General features: G+C 41.8%; 1 protein-coding gene across 1 annotated transcript in view; it reads right to left on the bottom strand.

Annotated features, from left to right (window-relative positions):
* The window catches only part of TEP1 (telomerase associated protein 1), a 132,456-nt gene that overhangs the window by 61,783 nt on the left and 48,051 nt on the right, over positions 1–22,622 (bottom strand). The window contains exons 14-20 of the mRNA XM_073631315.1: positions 6,216–6,368; positions 6,035–6,115; positions 4,452–4,579; positions 2,921–2,983; positions 2,704–2,847; positions 536–712; positions 297–417 (exon numbers count right to left, since the gene is read on the bottom strand). Of these exons, the coding sequence (XP_073487416.1) occupies positions 297–417; positions 536–712; positions 2,704–2,847; positions 2,921–2,983; positions 4,452–4,579; positions 6,035–6,115; positions 6,216–6,368 (867 nt within the window). The remainder of the gene's footprint in view (positions 1–296; positions 418–535; positions 713–2,703; positions 2,848–2,920; positions 2,984–4,451; positions 4,580–6,034; positions 6,116–6,215; positions 6,369–22,622) is intronic.

The following is a 22,622-nucleotide window of genomic DNA, read 5'->3' as shown; positions in this document are numbered from 1 at the left end:
CTGAAGCGAATTTTCACATATGCTTCCTTCAAGGCACTAAAAATACACTAAAATGCCAATTCCGATTTCACCTGCTGTCAGACACATCATAGACATCATTGACCTGGAGTTGCACGCAACAAATACTGTATTTTGGAATTCATAAAATTATCATTTTATTTAATCTGAGCCCTTTTCATTTACCAACATTCTTTAATCTTAAACAGTACTATAGGTGGAACACCTGTTTTCATAAACCATATTTTTACAATGCAGAAAAAAAGATGTGTTTCCATAGATCTAGTATTTGTACTTACCCATTCATACTCAGGAAGGTGAGGCACTGAATATGTTTTTGGAGTATGTCCATATCTCTCTCCTAGGATGCCAATAAAGATTTGACTCCGAACAACTTCAGAAAGGCACAGAGACAACTGCCTATATTGATACATTAAAAAAAAGATTAAATCGGATGATCATTTTACTAGCGTTAACACTTTTCTAAAATACTGCTATATTTTATACTGTTTTTGCCTTTATTTTGTAGTGATCTAACCTGTCTTTCTTAGTTTCCTCTTCTGTAATTCCCCAGCGCAAATCAACTTCCTCCAGGGACAGGAAGTGAGAAGCAGCCCGGAGACGCAGCTGCGGCATCACCTGCCCAATCAAAAGGTCTCTTTCTGAGTGCATATCACGAAACGTGGAGGAAATGAAGACCCGGACACTGCGCCACCTGCAATGAACAGGAAGAAGGCAACTTAGGTCATTTAACATTTTTCAAACACTACAAGCATTCGCTGCCCCCACTGACTCTGTAAAAATAATTTTGATTATATAATATGTACTGATAATAGTGTCCTTCAGAGGCCCAGTCCTCTTTCCTCCCAACCAACTATCCTTCATCTATATCTACTTCTCCTTTTCCTTTCTTACCATCTGTACTCCCCCCTAGCCCAAACCCTACACCCTGTGCAGTTTTTGCATACCCAGGCTTTTCCAAATCAAATAAATTTCTATGCTCGTCTCCCTCTTTTTGGACTGTCGTTAAACCCATCCAACTATGCAGGGCCATCTCCTGTAACTCCCCACAATGGGTACCTGTATTATCTTTTACCATTCCGTGGGCGATCGTTCTTACATATGCATATGAAGCAGTATAAACTTAAAACCAAAAGGGTAATATATTACAGCTTACCAATCATTATATGTGGTGGCTGCATTAGCTTTATTTTTGTAGGCTTTTCTCCCTTTGTTTTCACCTGGTAATTCAGCCAATAACACAGCTCCTGTAATAGCACGCCTCCACTCTGTTCGAGGCTGGGGTCACATTGCACAGGAATCACACTGCATTCCTGTACAAACCACATGCAATTCTATGCTGTGCGATTTGAGCCCGTCATTTTGTATAGCTCAAATCACACTGCATCCACACAAGGTGCAGGTACCTTTCTTTGCCGCACTGGAATTGGATCGCGTGGGTGATCATACCCATGCGATCTGATTCTAGCAAATGTACTGCATTTTGCGACCTGCTTTTGGGCTGTTGTTAACTTTTAATGGACACCTGCAGCAGATCGCCTGCAGTGTGATGCGATGCAGGAAACATAGCGATTCCTGTGCGTTTCCCGCACTGCATCAGTGTGAACCAAGCCTGAAGGTGGAACAGAGTTACCATTGGACAGCAGCACTTTCACAAGATGAAGCAAACACTCCAGCTAATACTTTATATAAGCAGTTACTGTACAGCAAACAGATGTACTGGCCAGATCACCTTATAATAACGCCTGACAGATTGTATATCTTCATGTATCTTTGGGTATATTTATATTTCAGAAAAAAATTGATATCACCATCCCTCTCCCTCCTATACCCCTCCCCTTACCTAGTTCCATCGACTGTAACCCTGTACATCCCTCCCCTTTTTTTTGTATATTAAGCCACTTTAATACTGAGCACTTTCACCCCCTTCCTGCCCAGGCCAATTTTCAGCCTTTAGCAATATCAGCAATAACTTTGAATGACACTTGCACGGTCATGCAACCCGCTACCCATATGACATTTTTATAATTGTTTTCAGACAGATAGAGCTTTCGTTTGGTGGTATTTAATCACCACTGAGTTTTTATTTTTTGCTAAACAAATGAAAATAGAATAAAAATGCTGGGGAAAAAAAATGTATTCCCTCGTTTCTGTTATAAAATTATGTAAATATGTAATTTTTCTTCTTCACTGATATGCGCTGACGAGGCTGCACTGATGGACACTGATGAGGTGGCACTGATGGTTGGACTGATGGGTACTGATAGGCTGCACTAATAACAGTGTAAACGATGTGCTGACAGACTTGCAGGTTAACGGTTCTTCTTTCCTCCCACAGACACAGCATGATAGGAATAGACTGCCGATAACCGGCAAGTCTGTTTACATGTGATCAGCTGTGATTTGACACAGCTGATCACATAGTAAAGGGCCGCTGTGACTGTCCCTTTACCCTGATCTGTGATCAGCTGTGTTCGAAGGACACAGGAGGTGCAGAGGGGGTGGGGCTTTGGGAGGACATCTATGGATGCCCTACCAGAACTGGACAACCACGCTGTAGCCATCTTTTGGCTATAGCAAGGTTGGGAAGTGGTTAAAGATGTAAGAACTGATAATATTTAGATATACTGTATATAGTCTCATCTAATTTGGACAGAAGGTGAACAGTGATTGCATAAAGCTTACCTTTGTTTTGGAATTGTTGTGAGCAGACCCTGAGATGATGATTGACTCCTCTTGACCTTGTCTGGGTCTTCTGGAACCTTGAACCTTTCATTTACCTTCTCAACATGATCCAGCAGTCGGTCAGTACCCCTCTCTGACACATACCTAAAAGAATAAAACTTAATCAATAATGGCTGCATTAGAGATGGTGAAATAACACAAAGACTATATAACTTACTTCAACACCTGTTCAGTGAAGCCACATAGTGTCACGTCTTTGCACTGCTCAATGGAGCCCTCACTGTGGGCAAACAAATGAGAATGTTTTGGTGATTAGAATAATGTGATCAGGATGCAAATAATCACATGCATACATCAAATGAGCCTTTAGTGAAGAGTCTGAAAATATGTGCTGAAAATTGAAAAAATTGTTAGCTAATTTGTGCTACAAAAATGGCATCTCTGTTTCTTTGTAGCAGAAAACACAACCCTTTCCATTCTTCCAATGTATCCATTTACAGATAGAAGGAACACAAACATTCACCTTATTTAAATATGTTTACATACTATCTCCTCCACCAAAGTACCAGATCATCTTCCATGGAGAAAGACATTAAAGAGCTCTACACTAAACCTGGTCATACATGGGTCAGTTTTTTTGTTGAAGCAAGAGTTTGAATGAAAAAAAAAACTCACCCAATTTCCCCATCCACACATTACAATGTAGATACAGGAATCCCTTCCCCACTATGTCATTGCATCCTGAGAGTCAAACATCCTCTTTGTCAGAATACACTGATCAGTGCTGCAGCCGATTGGCTGTAAGCGCTGATCGAATGAAAAATTTCTAGAAGGACCGTTAATGATAATGATAATTCAAATGACAGATCGACTTCTCATGAGTAGGAATGACCATAGATGGATCAAAAGTTGTCTGGTTCCTGCTGAACTGGTTGAATTATGGCCAGCTTAACAATGGGCAATACACTCATGAAATTGTCTAAAACTGCATAATAATTGTACAGATCATGAGGAAATAAGAATTAAAAGACACAACATTTAGCACTGTAAAGATAATGTTGTCTACACTATTATCTGCACAGAGTTTGAGAGAACATTCCCGGCATTCCCAACACTGCATTGTATACAGCCGGTTTACAGAACTCCAGTGTTTTTCATATTGCAATTCTAGAACTTCCAATGTGATGGTAGCAGGCAGTTTAAATAAGAACTCCAGTCACATTAGTTTTATCCTAGATTGGTGTTGAGGAGTTACAACCTCTGTCATGTCTTTGTCCCTTCTGGGGTGTTCCAACTACAATTTTTGTCCTGGTGACCATTGTCACAGGTGCATACATTGGTGAAGGAAAATCTAGAATGCTATTGTTGTCCCCAGCACATGAGTAGAAGAATTATCTTCCAGTGGAGACATGTGTCATCAATGAAACCTTTCAAAAGGTGGGACTATTCCTGAAGCAAAAGGAAATCCACCCAACACAAGGCAATATAAAAAAATAAAAAAAATCCGACAGGTTTTCTAATCATTTCCTGATCTATGCAGAACAAACAAAAAACAGGGCTGGCAAAAAACAGGGCTGGCAAAAAACAGGGCTGGAGTTCTTGCAATGGCCTGTTTAACTACAGACTAGAAGCAGGGAAGAAACTCCATAATGTTTGCTAAAATCCTTGCAATTTATATAAACTCAGCTAAAGAATAGAATAGAAAGAAGAAAACTAACATAAGCATTTACACATGTTTATTTATGTACCTCTTAAAGCCATGGGGCAGTACTGTCACACAGAGGCATTCCATATTCACAGCCCGCCGGTACTGCTTCAACACGGATTGGAACTCTTCACTAGGTGGACAGTGTGTGAAAACCAGGATAGTATCCACCTGTGTATTGAAATAACACGTGTCTCCCAAAGTATGTAGTGAGTATCATAGATGCTGATTTAGGTCACGGGTTTTAAACACCATGCCCACATTAACATATGGCAAACATTATATGTGCTCCTGTAAAGAATATACTTTCGCCATAACTGACAAACCTTACAAGGGGGGGAGCATGCATTTGTATCTAAACAATGGACTACAAATGACTACTTTCCCAATGACCAATGTTTTAATTTAAGATCCAAACTGGCCCACTAAAATATATTTCCACTCGTGGACACAAATGGTCTTAAGAGTACTTACCTATTACATGGACACTTGTTCTTCCTGGCTCTGCCTAAACTTTGCTCACATGCTGCAATGGCTGTAGCATGTGGGCAATGTTTAGGCAGAGCCTAAACTACAGTGCAAAAACTCTAGTGGCATAGCAAACAGAAGTTGCCCTTGAAGTGGTAATCTTGATTTGAATGCCCACCCACAGTTTATCAGGATCTGAATTTGAAATCTGGGAGATGCTATGTTGCATAACGTGACCCAAATTTTAAATAAGAAATGAGATCTACTCTGTAAAACATTTATTTCCACAGATTTTATATTACTGCCTAATGCTTATAATCTGTGCGTTTTACTGAATCCTGGAGCTCAGATTTAAAGATTAAAGCTGGAAAGATATAGCTATAGCGCAGGTATGTGACACTTGTATTTTGCTAAGGCAGCCCTCAGACCCGTAGCAACAGATTTATAAGAAGAACTTGGATAATAGAAAATTATGTTTCTCTGGTACATACAGTAAGCGAATAAAGTTTGGCAACACTGGCCTGCTGAGATCAATAAAGTGCTCATTATATGTAACATGCCACAAATTAAAAATAGGTGAATGAAATTAGTTCAAAATACTACAAAATGAGAATTTAAAGGATAAGTTTACCTTTGGAAACATGTTACACCCTTTTTTAGGGTGGAACATGTGACATGTAACTGTTGCAGCGCCTTCCCAATCCACTGCCTGTAGTGACAGCGAGCCGGGGATCATCTCCCCGATCTCACGGTCACAATTAAAAAAAAAAAAATATTAAAACATATGGTAGTGTATGGCTCTGCCCACCCAGCCATGTCATTCATTTAGAGAGGTCTGTGAATGGGAAAATTACAAGTACCCACAGCCTTTGCGACTGTTGGCTTGTAGTTCTCAATGAACTACCAGAGCTCTAGATAGTTCACTGATGCTTCCTGTCAATGTTTAACTACCTGCTCGTATGAGGTACAAGAAGACAGCTTACACAGACAGTCTGCAGGAGTCCTGCATTGCAGGTTCCTAAAATAATTAAATAAATGCACATTTTTTTTACCTGCTTTTTAAAAGGCGAACCTATCCCATAATTTTCTAGGATTTACTTATAGAAGCTTGTGTGATCAGTCACAGGTGCAGCCATTACTTGACTTGCTTGTGCTTACCTTTGTTTGTTTTTTGAGAAGCTCCAACAGGTACTCTGCTTGAGGATCTCTCTCTTCATAGGGTAGGATTGAACACCCTTCCTTTTTTTAAAAAAAGATGAAAGAACTCTGTAAAAACCCTTAATGACAGCTTAAATGAAACATGTACTGGGAGAAATATAATAATGCATGTCTTCCTTACTGTCATTTGTTGTTTCGTCTCTTCCACACGCTGAAGAAGAGGACTAGTGGAGTGTTCCACCAAAGTATATTCATAATTGCTGCATAAGACAAGTTGAGCGTTTTCTGCTGTTTCTTTCACCATAAGACTCAACAGCAAGCCCACATCCATAAGCTGCAGAGTAAAAATTATGTGATTAAGGCAAAGCAGATGAAAAAACATAGGATCAATGTGTATGCTTATTCTACAAGAGCAATGCGAGAAGTAGTAAACCTTAAGTCCACCTTTTGCAAAAAATAAATAAATGAATACAGTAAATGCACCCATGTCAATTAATACAAAAATTAGCATTTATCCAGGGGTGTTTCTGAAAGCAGTGGGCCTCTGTGCAAGACTTTAAGTTGGGCCCCTGGGAAGTGAATGATAAAATGCGGAGGCTGACCTCTGAGTCACTTACTACAGAGTTCGGGGGTCAAAAAAAAGTGATGCAGAGTTCAGAGGTAGGTAGTGACATAGAGCTAAGCAGTAATTGACCCTCTGTCTCACAGTATAAACAGCTATCCCCTGCTCTTCTTACCTCTGCTCTCCTTTTCCTTGGACTTTTTATAGAGCTCAGGCGCTCCAGCTCTTTTTCCCCTTCTCCTACTCCCTGGTCCAGTAGGCAGGGCTAAATTACAGCTAACCAGGGAATAGGAGAGGGGGGAGAAGAGCGGAAGCTGCAGTACCCCAAGTATTGTGAGGAGTCCAGTGAGGACTAGAAAGGTAAACCGATCCCCTTTCTGTGTATCCACTGCAGCTGAACCCATCACAGGGAGCTGCAACAGAAACACTATTAATTTATGTCAGGAAGGGGGCGGGTGCTAGAGTCGACATGGGGATTAGGGGGAAGGACTATGATTGGCTTACCAATCAAGTAATTCATAGCCCCCTCTACTCCCCATGCTGGCCTTTAGCACCTGCCCCTTCCCCTGCATAAGCAAACACTGTTTCTACTGCAGGTGCTGTGACAAGGACAGTTGCATCAGAGAGAAGGGGAATGTAATGGTTTTCCCCACATTGATTTTGCTATGTGCGAGGGCACAGTGGGCCCCACCTCCTTTGGATTACACACGTGGAGGATATACCACTAAGTGGAACGTGAGTCAAAATAGTCTGACTCTTGCAGTCTATTCCTACAGCTGCTGGTCTGTACCAAGGTATGGACCTTTGGTTACAGGGACAGTGGAAAATGTCAAAGGACTACAAGCATGGATGTCATCACACTTCTGCTCCACTGAAAACTACAATCCCTCTGTTGCTGTGGCAGCCGGGGCTCATAGTTTTTTCAATCATATATTCATGTAAAGAATGACATGCCAATTTCAAATCTGACAAGAACAGAGAGAAGAACCCCCTGAATCTGTAAGGGGGCAGATAGCCATTTGAGGGTGCCGAGCTGTGGAAGCATGAAACATGCTCAGTAAGGTGAACTTAGCCTGTAACAAGCACCCAAAATTCATCTTTCATTCTTCTAACTTTAATGATGAGGGGCAAGATCTCATTGGTTCCAACAGGTTGTGACACTGCCCATGTGTGTGTTTTTTTTTTGTTTTGTTTTTTAATTCCTTCACACCTAAGGTTAAAACAAATGTAAATGTCTAAGCACAATTTTGCAACTTATTGTCACAACTACTTTGTGCATCCAAGTGGATTATACCTTGTTTTTTTTTTCCATGATAAATTGGGCTTCCTTTTGGTGGTAAATGGTAACGGATATCTACTGATTTTTGTTTTATTATCATAGGAAGATTGGCCCAAAGTCATAAAAAAAAAAAAATTAATTTTAGCGGTATATTCCATGTTACTATCATAACCTACCACCAAAGAACAACCCAAAATAAATTATCCTTGCAGCGTTAACACATACAGTATCTCCCAAAGGTTACTACACCCCTCACATTTTTGTAAATATTTTATTATATCTTTTCATGTGACAACACTGAAGAAATGACACTTTGCTACAATGTAAAGTAGTGAGTGTACAGCTTGTATAACAGTGTCAATTTGCTGTCTCCTCAAAATAACTCAACACACAGCCATTAACCACTTAAGGACTGAGCCTCTTTCTGAGATTTGGTGTTTACAAGTTAAAAACAGTTTTTTTTTTGCTAGAAAATTACTTAGAAAAAACATTTTTATTATATATATATATATATATATATATATATATATATATATATATATATATATATATATATATATATATATATATATATATATTTGACGTTGCTTCCGCCCTGTAATGGTATAGAGACGGGTGGGGGCCATCTTCCCCTCACTCATCTCCATACCACACACAGAAGAGGCCCCTCTCCCACCGCATATAAAAGTGATCAGAGACCACTTTTATCTGAAAGCAGACAACCCGCTGAAGAAGAGGATACTGGGGTTATGGCTGCTATCTACTGCCATAACAACGATATCACTCTTCAAATTACCAACGTATAACGACGGCAGGCGGTCCCTAAGTGGTTAATGTCTTAACCGCTGGTAACAAAAGTGAGTACACCCCTAAGTGAAATGTCCAAATTGGGCCCAAAGTGCCAATATTTTGTGTGGCCACCATTATTTTTCAGCACTGCCTTAACTGTCTTGGGCATGGAGTTCACCGGAGCTTCACAAGTTGCTACTGGATTCCTCTTCCACGACAACATCACGGAGCTGGTGGTTGTTAGAGACCTGCGCTCCTCCACCTTCCCTTGCTCAATAGGGTTTAGGTCCAGACTAAGCTACGCTAATCAATCTAGCGAAACGCGTTGACATTACAGCGGTCACGTGACGCCAGCTTACGCTATGCCCCTCTCAAGCTGAGCCGTGGGATTGGAGACGCTTGTCTTACATCCACCCAAACAGCACGTTGTGTGCGATCTTCACCGCAAGTGGTATGGACTCAGCGGCCCTGTTTTAAAGGACCGGCTCGTTCCTCAGCACGAGAGCCATTATGGAGGCACTTGTACAGCAGTAACCTAGCCCGTGCAAGGATTGAAGGGGACACAGCAACCACGATAATTCACAGGGTGGTAACATATTGACGCACTCCTTTGTCCGTTTCCCTTGAACCATCAGGCAGTATCCATTGGACAAGACTGTGTGTTAAAGCTATGGTTTGACTGCCTAGTTAGAAGGCTGTTAGATCTTTTAAACATCATCTCGGGCGGAAATAATCAATCAGTATACTGAAGCTATTGAAGCCATTACCAGATGTCTGCTGTATATTTGTTGCATTATGGTTAAATTTTTTGTCACGGGACATTACTTCTTATACCCTGCATAAAGATATTTTGTTAACCAGCTGCTGTTAATTTTTCATTTTTTTTTCCCCCGGGGGCCATTCACAGTGAATCCGCAATATACTTTTCCTTAATGGAACATGGAATCACCTATTTTTACATATCAAAAAAATTATACTGCGCTGTCCCTCAAATTAACCTTCAAACAAACAGTGTGTCTGTGAAAAACATAAACATATTTGTGCTGCTGCAACCACAAATGTGAGACAACCCCCACCTTAAATAGCTATATGGAATAGGCTGCGCTGCTTAATAAGTGAACATGATCATGATAGGTTAGTATGACCATACCAAGAACATTCCTAGTGATGAACAACACTAAAAATAAATTAAATAAAAAGAAATGCAAACAAAACAGATAAGTGAATGCTGTTAGAACAGTGTAGACTTGAGTCCACAGACTGCACGATTCAAATATTGGATAAATGAAAAATACAAAATGGAAACTCAGAATCAAGGACCAAATGTTGCTAATAAATCCATACGATCAAAAAACAGTCCTTATGGGAAAAACAACTTTTCTGGTAAGGGAAGAAAGCACCAATCTTGGAACAGAGTGAGGCATGCACAGAAATGTCTCCGTGGGGAGCGTGATGGTATAGGAAGTTCCTCCACCTCAGACAAAAACGCCCCTTACCGGATAGTTAGATCCCCTGTCACAGAGATCGTGCGAGCGAGTGGCTGTGTCCCCCAGCCACTGGGTCTCTGTTAAGAAGTATCTCAAAGTCCCCGCTCAGGAGTTCCACAAGATTGGGGTATTAACGCTCAGATCCCAAAAGTAGATAAAAACAGAGATGCTCCATAGCGTAATACAGTTATGGTTTATTTAAATTAAAAGATATAAGAAATGCACTTACAGTATGACAGGTAAAAAACGCCTTTAAAAACAATGTAAGCCAGCCGGCTAGCAGCTGCTGCCTGTGTCTTCCGGGATCAGCGTGGTGTGGTGGTGACGTCAGCACGCCGCTCCTCCCTACGCCGTTTCGACAAATCTGTCGTCTTCCTGGGGTACGGGCGGTGTGCTGACACACCACCTAAATAGGTCCAATACAAGGCACAGGAGACGCCCCCTTCTGAGATCAAGGCATCCGAAGCCGTCGCCGCCATATTTGAGTTGGGCGACCGGGACTTTTACTCAGTGATTAACAATAAAAATTTCAGCCCGGATAAGGAGAATGTCTGTCTCATGACCCGAGCAGGAAAATCAATACTGCCATCAGCTTAGAAACTAGTATGTCTGTCTTAAAAATCAATGATATTAAAAAACGGCCAATCTTAATATGCCGCAGCTGGACATGCTAACAGATATACACAAGTCTGCAGATCAGATTTAGAGTCCATAGGAGTACCCTAATGACATATGGTGTCTCTAAAATGGAAAAGAAAAAAAAAGTTTTCATAGATGCTGTGAGATTAGAAACCCTTTTTCCATTAAGGTAACCGGGTTTTATGGAGGTAAAAAAACAGTGTGAACACGGGGGTCACACCACTCCTGCTGTCATTTCATAATGGATTGCTAACTGACTGGACAAAAAATACTGGATGCTGATATATAAAACAGTCAAAATGCTTTGAACCCGAATGTAAGAAAAAATTATGTAATAGAGAATTAGATTAAATTAAAAATTCTAATTCGCTTGTTTAAGAAAGAAAAAAGAGAGATAGTAACTAATTCTCTCTGACCTATGAACCTAAAAAAGGCACTGGTCATCCACATTAACCTGCATAGGTGGTAGTGGAAAAACCCAGCTGGTCAAACATTATGAGAAAAGGAACTGATTTCCCATAATGGTACACACGATAAAAAAGGAGCTAAGTCTAACCTCCAAGGTTTGTGTGCAGGCTAGGTCTCCTGTTAGGAGACATCATGTGTTCATTAATATCTATTGAGCTGATACATTAATACCAATTTACAAAATGTGTACTTGATGTAATATGTACTAGGCTTACTATAAATACCTCAATGTCCATCCGGAAATGAGAGTATAGGAATGGTTGACCCATACATTACCCGCCCCCACCGGACATCATGATCTCAGAACAAGGCCCTAAACACAACACTCTAACCCAGGGGTCTTCAAACTATGGCCCTCCAGTTGTTCAGGAACTTCAATTCCCATCATGCCTAGTCATGTCTGTGAATGTCAGAGTTTTACAATACCTCATGGGAAGTGTAGTTCTGCAACAGCTGGAGGGCCGTAGTTTGAGGATCCCTGCTCTAACCATTATCAATGAAAGCGTTTACATCAGTGTCGATGTTCAAACCATGCCAGGGGTATAGCACCGGACTCGATGGATCCAAACCATTTCTAATCTAGACAGTTCCCTGACAAGAGATCCACCCCTCCAGTGGGCACTATATCTGTCTATTCCTAAAAATAAAGTGTTGGCAGGGTTCCGATTGTGATGTACCGCATAATGTTTAGATACCGAATGATACTGGTAGCCATTTTTTATATTTGTAATCTGTTCCCCTAGGCGGACTTGCATGGGGCGTTTAGTCCGGCCTATATATTGCAACCCACACGGGCATTGCAATAAACACACTACCCCTTTTGTACTACCCGTGACAAAAGGCTCTATTTTATGGACCCTCGATGTACTAAAAGATGTAAAAGACTCAGTTTTCCTCTGTTTGCTTTTATTGAGTGAGCAAATCTGACACCTTCGACATTGATGGTAGCCAGATAAGTTCTGAAAGAAGGAAACCTTTTGGGTAGGTGGATCCACTACATTAGGGGCAATTCTGTCCCGCAACGAGGGGACCCCCCTAAAAACGATTTGTGGTTTGTTAGGCAAGATCGTTTTAATAACCTTATCATTTTCCAAGAGGTGCCAGTGCTTCCGTAAGATCTTTGTGATCTGGTAATGTTGCGTGGAAAAACCGGTAATAAACGGTAATGAAGGTCCCCCCGAAAAATCTTTAGGAGCCTCATTTAGCAAAGAGGTTCTATCAATGGTTTCTACTTGTTGCATTGTTTCAACCAAAGAGTTTTTATCATATCCCTTCTCCTCCAATCTTTTGGATATGATACTAGCCTGTGTCCTGTAATCCCTGATGTCCGTGCAATTACGCCTCATTCTTATGAACTGGCTTTTCGGAATGGATTTGAGCCATGGATCATGATGACAACTTCCGATGGGAATAAAAGAATTCCGATCGGTTTTCTTAAAATAAGAAAAATGCCTCCTTCTTTGGTTATGGTTAGATCAAGGAAATTGATCCTCTCATAGCTGCTTTCATGAACAAACTGATAATAACAATAGGGGAATCAAGTTTGTTCATGAAAGCAGCTATGAGAGGATCAATTTCCGGCGTAATTGCACGGACATCAGGGATTACAGGACACAGGCTGGTATCATATCCAAAAGATTGGAGGAGAAGGGATATGATAAAAACTCTTTGGTTGAAACAATGCAACAAGTAGAAACCATTGATAGAGCCTCTTTGCTAAATGAGGCTCCTAAAGATTTTTCGGGGGGACCTTCATTACCGTTTATTACCGTTTTTTCCACGCAACATTACCAGATCACAAAGATCTTACATAAGCACTGGCACCTCTTTGAAAATGATAAGGTTATTAAAACAATCTTGCCTAACAAACCACAAATCGTTTTTAGGGGGGTCCCCTCGTTGCGGGACAGAATTGCCCCTAATGAAGTGGATCCACCTACCCAAAAGGTTTCCTTCTTTCAGAACTTATCTGGCTACCATCAATGTCGAAGGTGTCAGATTTGCTCACTCAATAAAAGCAAACAGAGGAAAACTGAGTCTTTTACATCTTTTAGTACATCGAGGGTCCATAAAATAGAGCCTTTTGTCACGTGTAGTACAAAAGGGGTAGTGTATTTATTGCAATGCCCGTGTGGGTTGCAATATATAGGCCGGACTAAACGCCCCATGCAAGTCCGCCTAGGGGAACACATTACAAATATAAAAAATGGCTACCAGTATCATTCGGTATTTAAACATTATGCGGTACATCACAATCGGAACCCTGCCAACACTTTATTTTTAGGAATAGACAGATATAGTGCCCACTGGAGGGGTGGATCTCTTGTCAGGGAACTGTCTAGATTAGAAATGGTTTGGATCCATCGAGTCCGGTGCTATACCCCTCATGGTTTGAACATCGACACTGATGTAAACGCTTTCATTGATAATGGTTAGTGTTGTGTTTAGGGCCTTGTTCTGAGATCATGATGTCCGGTGGGGGCGGGTAATGTATGGGTCAACCATTCCTATACTCTCATTTCCGGATGGACATTGAGGTATTTATAGTAAGCCTAGTACATATTACATCAAGTACACATTTTGTAAATTGGTATTAATGTATCAAGCTCAATAGATATTAATGAACACATGATGTCTCCTAACAGGAGACCTAGCCTGCACACAAACCTTGGAGGTTAGACTTAGCTCCTTTTTTATCGTGTGTACCATTATGGGAAATCAGTTCCTTTTCTCATAATGTTTGACCAGCTGGGTTTTTCCACTACCACCTATGCAGGTCAATGTGGATGACCAGTGCCTTTTTTAGGTTCATAGGTCAGAGAGAATTAGTTACTATCTCTCTTTTTTCTTTCTTAAACAAGCGAATTAGAATTTTTAATTTTAATTTTAATTTAATTTAATTTAATTTAATTTTAATTTTAATTTAATTTTAATTTAATTTTAAATTTAATCTAATTCTCTATTACATAATTTTTTCTTACATTCGGGTTCAAAGCATTTTGACTGTTTTATATATCAGCATCCAGTATTTTTTGTCCAGTCAGTTAGCAATCCATTATGAAATGACAGCAGGGGTGGTGTGACCCCCGTGTTCACACTGTTTTTTTACCTCCATAAAACCCGGTTACCTTAATGGAAAAAGGGTTTCTAATCTCACAGCATCTATGAAAACTTTTTTTTTCTTTTCCATTTTAGAGACACCATATGTCATTAGGGTACTCCTATGGACTCTAAATCTGATCTGCAGACTTGTGTATATCTGTTAGCATGTCCAGCTGCGGCATATTAAGATTGGCCGTTTTTTAATATCATTGATTTTTAAGACAGACATACTAGTTTCTAAGCTGATGGCAGTATTGATTTTCCTGCTCGGGTCATGAGACAGACATTCTCCTTATCCGGGCTGAAATTTTTATTGTTAATCACTGAGTAAAAGTCCCGGTCGCCCAACTCAAATATGGCGGCGACGGCTTCGATGCCTTGATCTTAGAAGGGGGCGTCTCCTATGCCTTGTATTGGACCTATTTAGGTGGTGTGTCAGCACGCCGCCCGTACCCCAGGAAGACGACAGATTTGTCGAAACGGCGTAGGGAGGAGCGGCGTGCTGACGTCACCACCACACCACGTTGATCCCGGAAGACACGGGCAGCAGCTGCGAGCCGGCCGGCTTACATTGTTTTTAAAGGCGTTTTTTACCTGTCATATTGTAAGTGCATTTCTTATATCTTTTAATTTAAATAAACCATAACTGTATTACGCTATGGAGCATCTCTGTTTTTATCTACTTTTGGGATCTGAGCGTTAATACCCCAATCCTGTGGAACTCCTGAGCAGGGACTTTGAGATACTTCTTAACAGAGACCCAGTGGCTGGGGGACACAGCCACTCGCTCACACGATCTCTGTGACAGGAGATCTAACTATCCGGTAAGGGGCGTTTTTGTCTGAGGTGGAGGAACTTCCTATACCATCACGCTCCCCAGGGAGACATTTCTGTGCATGCCTCACTCTGTTCCAAGATTGGTGCTTTCTTCCCTTACCAGAAAAGTTGTTTTTCCCATAAGGACTGTTTTTTGATCGTATGGACTTATTAGCAACATTTGGTCCTTGATTCTGAGTTTCCATTTTGTATTTTTTATTTATCCAATATTTGAATCGTGCAGTCTGTGGACTCAAGTCTACACTGTTCTAACAGCATTCACTTATCTGTTTTGTTTGCATTTCTTTTTATTTAATTTATTTTTAGTGTTGTTCATCACTAGGAATGTTCTTGGTATGGTCATACTAACCTATCATGATCACGTTCACTTATTAAGCAGCGCAGCCTATTCCATATACCTATTTTTACATGCCTTGTTGCAACGATGTGATTTTATCACTTGGCAGTTTCCCTGTGAATGTTATTAGGCTGGTGTCCGGACCTTCTGTGTTTTTTGGGGTTTTTTTTGTCTATTTGTGTGTATTTTTGTGTATATGTGTTTTTCTTGCTTTTCTGTGTGTCTCCAAGCACCATTCTTTTTGGGTGATCTTTCCTGTTGGAGGGAACCTTGAAAAGTATGATGTATGAAGTTGTTTAATTATTCAAAATTGCACTTTAAATGAATGTAGCTTGTGCCCATATTGGTATTAATAAATTTTGTAATTTTGTTAGAACCAAATTCTGACCTAGACTTTCTGTTGCAGAAGTAGCCACCTTTTTGATCCTGGTAGAAATACTTGGATCCTTCTTTGGATCAATAGGGTTTAGGTCTGGAGACATGCTTGGCCAGTCCATCACCTTTACCCTCAGCTTCTTTAGCAAGGCAGCGGTCGCCTTGGAGGTGTGTTTGGGGTCGTGATCATGTTGGAATACTTCCCTGCAGCCCAGTCTCCGAAGGGAGGGGATCATGCTCTGCTTCAGTATGTCATAGTACATGTTGGCATTCACGGTTCCCTCAATGAACTGTAGCTCCCCAGTGCCAGCAGCACTCATGCAACCCCAGACCATGACACTCCCACCACCATGCTTGACTGTAGGCAAGACACACTTGTCTTTGTACTCCTCACCTGGTTGTACTCCACACACGCTTGACACCATCAGAACCAAATAAGTTTATCTTGGTCTCATCAGACCACAGGACATGGTTCCAGTAATCCATGTCCTTAGTCTGATTGTCTTCAGCAAACTGTTTCTGGGTTTTCTTGTGCATCATCTTTAGAAGAGGCTTCCTTCTGGGATGACAGCCATGCAGACCAATTTGATGCAGTGTGCGGCGTATGGTCTGAGCACTGACAGGCTGATTCCCCCACCCCTTCAACCTCTGCAGCAATGCTGGCAGCACTCATACATCTATTTCCCAAAGACAACCTCTGGATATGATGCTGAGCACGTGCACTCAACTTCTTTGGTCAACCATGGCGAGGCCTGTTCTGAGTGGAACCTGTCCTGTTAAACCGCTGTATGATCTTGACCACCGTGCTGCAGCTCAGTTTCAGGGTCTTAGCAATCTTCTTATAGCTTAGGCCATCTTAATGTAGAGCAACAATTGGATTTTTCCTACAGCTTACCTGTAAAATCCTTTTCCTGGAGTACATTGCGGGACACAGAGCAGCGATAGTAATTACTATGTGGGTTATACGCCACCTATAGGTGAATGGACACTGGCAGATCAATCAAACAGGAAGTCCACCCCTATATAACCCCTCCTACACAGGAAGTACCTCAGTTTTGTAGCAAAGCAATGAATATCCCAAAAAAGATGGGAGGGACCTCTGTGTCCCGTGATGTACTCCAAAAAAAGGATTTTGCAGGTAAGCTGTAGGAAAAATCCTATTTTCTTTATTGTACATCACGTGACACAGAGCAGCCATAGTAATTACTATGTGGGATGTCCTAAAGCAATGCGCATGAGGGGAGGAAGACACAATCACAGAAACGGCCACCTGAGAAAGACTTATTCTGCCACCCGTAACATACTGTGGCCAAAACAGTACCCTCCATGGCTTTGAAATCCATCTGCTAAAATCCTGTGAATGTATGAACCAAAGACCATGTAGTGGCCATAAAATCCTGAGCCAGACACCTGATGGCCCAAGATGCCCCCACACACCTGGCAGCGAGTGCTTCCAAATAGGAGTGGGGACCTTGCCCTTTCAAGCCATAGGCTCGAATAATTAACTGGCGGATCCAATGAAAATAGTTAACTTGGATGCCTCCTGCCCTTCCTGGGCTCTACTGGCAGTATAAACCAGGATTCCTGACCTGTGCCAGCAATCCAATTAATCCTGATCGCCTGAACTACCTCCAGAGTATGCAGCGATCTTACTCCTGCCAACTGAGGATTAAGAAAGAAGGAAAGACATTGTCCCGATTCAAGTGAAAACTAGAAACCATTCTTTACCTTTAGGCAATAAAGATGGATGAGGACGCAACATCACCTTATGATGCGAGACCAAGAACAGCCCCTTGCATGAAAGAGCCACCAGCTCTGCCACTCCACTTGGTAAAGTGAAAGCAACCAAAGAAGCCATCTCCCGAGATAAAGGACTAACAGAGTCTCCAAATTGGTTCAAAAAGTGGCCTTTGCAAGGACAGACAAGAGCAAATTCAAGTCCCAAGGACACAAGAGTGGCCTGACAGGTGGGACTGTCTGCATTAAATGCTGTATGATGTATGAACCACGGAATGAGAAACAGCTCTTGGAGAAAAATGGAAAGGGACGAAATCTGACCCTTAACGGTACTTAAGGCCAGTCTCCCTTCCCTTCCTGATTGGAGAAAGGAAAGAAACTCCCACTCACATATATCTGTGGGTGCCACTTCCTGGCTTCACCCCAGGCATAAAATATTCTCAAGTCATGTAATTGACGTTCCCTGAAACCGGCTTCCAGGGGCTCAACAGTGCGGAGATACAGGACTCAAGACCATTCGGTCTTCACAAAAGATGCAGCAGTAGTCGAAACAGAGGGAAAGTGTCAATAGGGAGAACTGGTCAAAAAACCATTGCCAAAAAACGTCCCAGGATGCAGAAATCACGTGGTCCTGGCACTATTTGCTGATGACTGGAAAACCTCCCTGCCACTATTCTATATCTGGAATATGTACTAGCAGTAGAGACAGCACTTGTTGTGCTGTCCAAGAGAGAATGTGGTTCATCTTCCTGAGCCGCACTACCCCAGGTGCCACCCCGATGGTTGAGAGATATGCCACTGCAGAAGCATCTCCGGATTGAACCTATAACTGGTTTGTCCCATAATACAGAGCAAGGTGTACTGCACAAAGTTTCAAGATATCAATGGGCAGCATCCTCTCCTGTGGAGATCAAGTCCACTGAACTGTAGCCACCTTCAAACCAACTGGAGAGACTGGCATCAGTGGTTATTATCTTCCAAACCCCTGAAAGGAAGAATTTCACCTTTTCCAGATTTCGAACCATCAACCACCAATTTTAGCTCTGCAACACCTCAGGAGCAGAGCCTTCCAGCAAACCAATGCTTGGATCTTCAAGTTGCAGACATAGGGAATGATCTTCTACATAAGACCTGGAGTAGGACTGTACGTAGGGAATGCGCGTCGACCTAGATACAACTTTCTCCTGCAAAAATGTATCAAAGGAAATCCTGGAACCAACTGCTTCCTAAACAAAGGTTATTGAGCTATACTGAGATTGCCACCCCCTGTGTCTTCAGCAAGTCCAACCCTCGGAAGCTGCTGCCAGCCCAAAGGACAGTCACAAAAAAGAAAAAAAGACGACTTTCTACTGCAATTGTAGAAATCTTTGATGAGGCTGGAAAAAAACGGCACATGAAGATATGCGTTATTGATGACTATGGACCCCAAAAACTACCTCTTGCAGAGAGGTCATTACTGAACAGACCGATCCTATCTGAAACAGAAGGATGCCCAGCGGCTTGAGATCTTAGATAGACCTCATGTCCCCATTTAGGTTTGGAACCGCTACCATTCAAGTATTTTACAATAATGAGCCCACAACCTATGTTCCAAGAGCCAAAGTAAGACAAAGACTGTCTGTGGCAGAACCAGACAGTCCCAAGAGGTGTACTTAACCTACCAGGTTTCCTGGCCTGAGACACTCTCAAAACCCAGCAGCCTCAGATGCCTCCCTCATCTAGGAAGGAAAATCTTACAGCACCTGGTATTCCCAAGCAGTCTCCCATCCAAGTACTAACCAAGCTTGTTCCGAGATCAGGCGTGTTTAGGGTGATGCGGCCTTAGTGCATTGCAGTTCTGATAAACTCTCCTAATGACCTTCTAATGCGTCAAGAATCATTGCAATGTCAAACACCACAGTGGCTCAGATACACCAGATGCCACTGGTCCAACAGGAGACGTGAACACCGCCAGATCACTGGACCTTAAGGGGGCGTACCTGCCTCACCCGGCCGCCTCTCCCTTCTGGAGTCATTTAGCTGGTCTAACAGGTACATAATGTAGCGCCTATATTAGCCAAAGCCTAATGCACAGTTGCCCAAGGATGTAGGCCTAAAAAACAACATTGGTCTACTGCTATACAACCCCGTAGGTATGTTAGTATGCAGGTACCCAGGTATGCCTTTATGTAGGTACCTAGGTATGCAAGCATGCAAGTATATAGGTATTCTTGCCGTTCATGCATTTATGAATGCATTTTAATACAAATGAGCACATATTTATACAGTTTAATTAAATAAAAACAAACATGCATTTATAGAATATGCGTTTATGCAAACATGCAACATGTGTAACATATCTATGCAAAATGCAAAGATGTATTTTATGCAAACATTTATACAAACATATATCTTATGCAAACTTGTACCTCATGCAAACATATATAAACATGTACCTTATGCAAACATACATTAACACGCATGCTACGCAAACATGCATAAACACGCATGCCACGCAAACATGCATAAAAACGCATGCTACGCCAACATGCGTTAAAATGCAAACATGCACGAACATGCATGCCATGCAAACATGTATTTTTATGCAAATGTGCATAAACATGTATCTTTATGCAAACATGTACAAACATGTATCTTTATGCAAACATGTATAAACGGTATCTTTATGAAAACATGTATAACCCCTTCACGGCTTGAAGGGGTTATACCGGGGTGATGCCTGCAGCTGCAGCGGTTAGAGCCAGCGGTTGGCTTTTTTGTGATAACAACCGATGCGGCTAAAAAGCCACTCGGCTGTTATCCTAAAGGATACCCGCACTCTTCCCGGGGGGGCTCCTGTCCCACCAGGAGACCTGAGCCACCATTGGGCGCATCCATCGTCTAGACTGAGACCTGTACGAAGCCAAAATCAGCTCCGATCGGGTCTCCGATGTACAGTCCCAGAAGCGACGTCACAACGTCACTTCCGGTTTACTCGGTTGCCAATGGCGCCGATTGTAAAAAAAAAAATTACAGTATTCAGAAAAGCAGATTTTGGCGATCTGAATACTTTTAAGTGCAAAGGAGGGATTTGGGGTCTTTTAGACCCCGATCCCTCCTTAAAAAGAGTACCTGTCACTGCCTATTACTGTCACAAGGGATGTTTACATTCCTTGTGACAGCAATAAAAGTGATCAGATTTTTTTTTTCCTTTAAATACTTCCCATCCCGCGTATTGTCATATGACGTCCGCAGATGGGATCTCCCATCCTGGGCAACTGTCATATGACGTCCTCGGCTTCCAGGCGGTATAGGGGGTGCCCGCAGCATCACCCAGGAGTCCATGCGCGTGCCGGGCGGCCGCGATGTCTGCCGGGTACCCGCCCTCGCTCGTGACAGAGCAGGAGCGTGGATCTGAGAGATTTTTAAGTACTGTAGTTTGTCGCGATTCCACGAGTGTGCGCAATTTCAAAGCATAACATATTAGGTATCCATTTACTCGGCGTAACATCATCTTTCACATTATACAAAAAATTGGGCTAATTTTACTGTTTTGTTCTTTTTAAATTCATGAAAGTGTATTTTTTACCCAAAAATTGCGTTTGAAGGACCGCTGCGCAAATACTGTGTGACATAAAAAAATTTTCTATGATCGCCATTTTATTCTATAGCCGCTTCAGCTCCGAAAGATTCTACCCCCTTCCTGACCAGAGCACTTTTTGCGATTCGGCACTGCATCGATTTAACTGACAATTGCGCAGTTGTGCGACGTAGCTCTCAAACAAAATTGACGTCCTTTTTTTTTTCCACAAATAGAGCTTTCTTTTGGTGGTATTTGATCACCTCTGCAATTTTTATTTTTTGCGCTATAAACAAAATAAGAGCGACATTTTTGAAATAAACGCATTATTTTTTACATTTTGCTATAATAAATATCCCCCAAAAATATATAAAAAAAAAACATTTTTTTTCCTCAGTTTAGGCCGATCGTATTCTTCTACATATTTTTGGTAAAAAAAAAAAATCAAAATAAGCGTTTATTGATTGGTTTGCGCAAAAGTTATAGCGTTTACAAAATAGAGGATAGTTTTTTTTATGGCATTTTTATTAATAATTTTTTTTTTACTAGTAATGGCAGCGATCAGCAATTTTTATTGTGACTGCGACGTTATGGCGGACATTTTTGACACATTTTTGGGACCATTGTCATTTATACAGCGATCAGTGCAATTAAAAATGCACTGATTACTGTGCAAATGACACTGGCAGTGAAGGGGTTAACCACTAAGGGGCGGGGAGGGGTTAAGTCCGTACTAGGGAATGATTACTAACTGTAGGGGGGATGGGCTAGCTGTGTCACTACGCTGATCACTGCTCCCGATGACAGTGAGCAGAGATCAGTGCCACTTGTCACTAGGCAGAACGGGGAGATGCTGTTTACATCAGCACCTCTCCGTGAGGCGATCGCGGATATCCCCGTGGCGATCGAGTCCGCGGGACCTGCGACCCGACTCGCGAAGCTCCCGGCCGGCGCGCGCGCCGCCGGCAGCGCGCATGCAATGGCACGGCGGGGAATTCAAATGGACGTACCTGAAAGTCCATTTGTCCAGCCGTGCCATTCTGCCGACGTACATCGTAGTGCGCCGGTCGGGAAGGGGCTAGGGTCTCTGCTAAAAAAAAAAATATATTATATTATATTTATATCTATCTATATATAATGTTTGGGGTTCTAAGTAATTTTTTAGCAAAAAATATGGATTTTCAACTTGTAAGCAACAAAATGTCAGAAATAGGCTAAGGCATGAAAGGGATAAACATGTATCTTTATGCAAACATGTATTTAAGCAAACGTGTTTTAGAAAACATGCCTTTAAGCAGACATGTGTTTAAAGTGGAATTCCACCCAAAAATGGAACTTCCACTTTTTGGATTCCTCCCCCCCTTCGGTGTCACATTTGGCACCTTTCAGGGGGGAGGAGGGAGCAGATACCTGTCTA

Source organism: Aquarana catesbeiana, linkage group LG01, assembly GCF_042186555.1.
Source record: "Aquarana catesbeiana isolate 2022-GZ linkage group LG01, ASM4218655v1, whole genome shotgun sequence".
Classification (NCBI taxonomy): Eukaryota; Metazoa; Chordata; class Amphibia; order Anura; family Ranidae; genus Aquarana; species Aquarana catesbeiana.
Note: the sequence above shows the minus strand (reverse complement) of the source record. Positions and strands in the feature narration are given on the sequence as shown.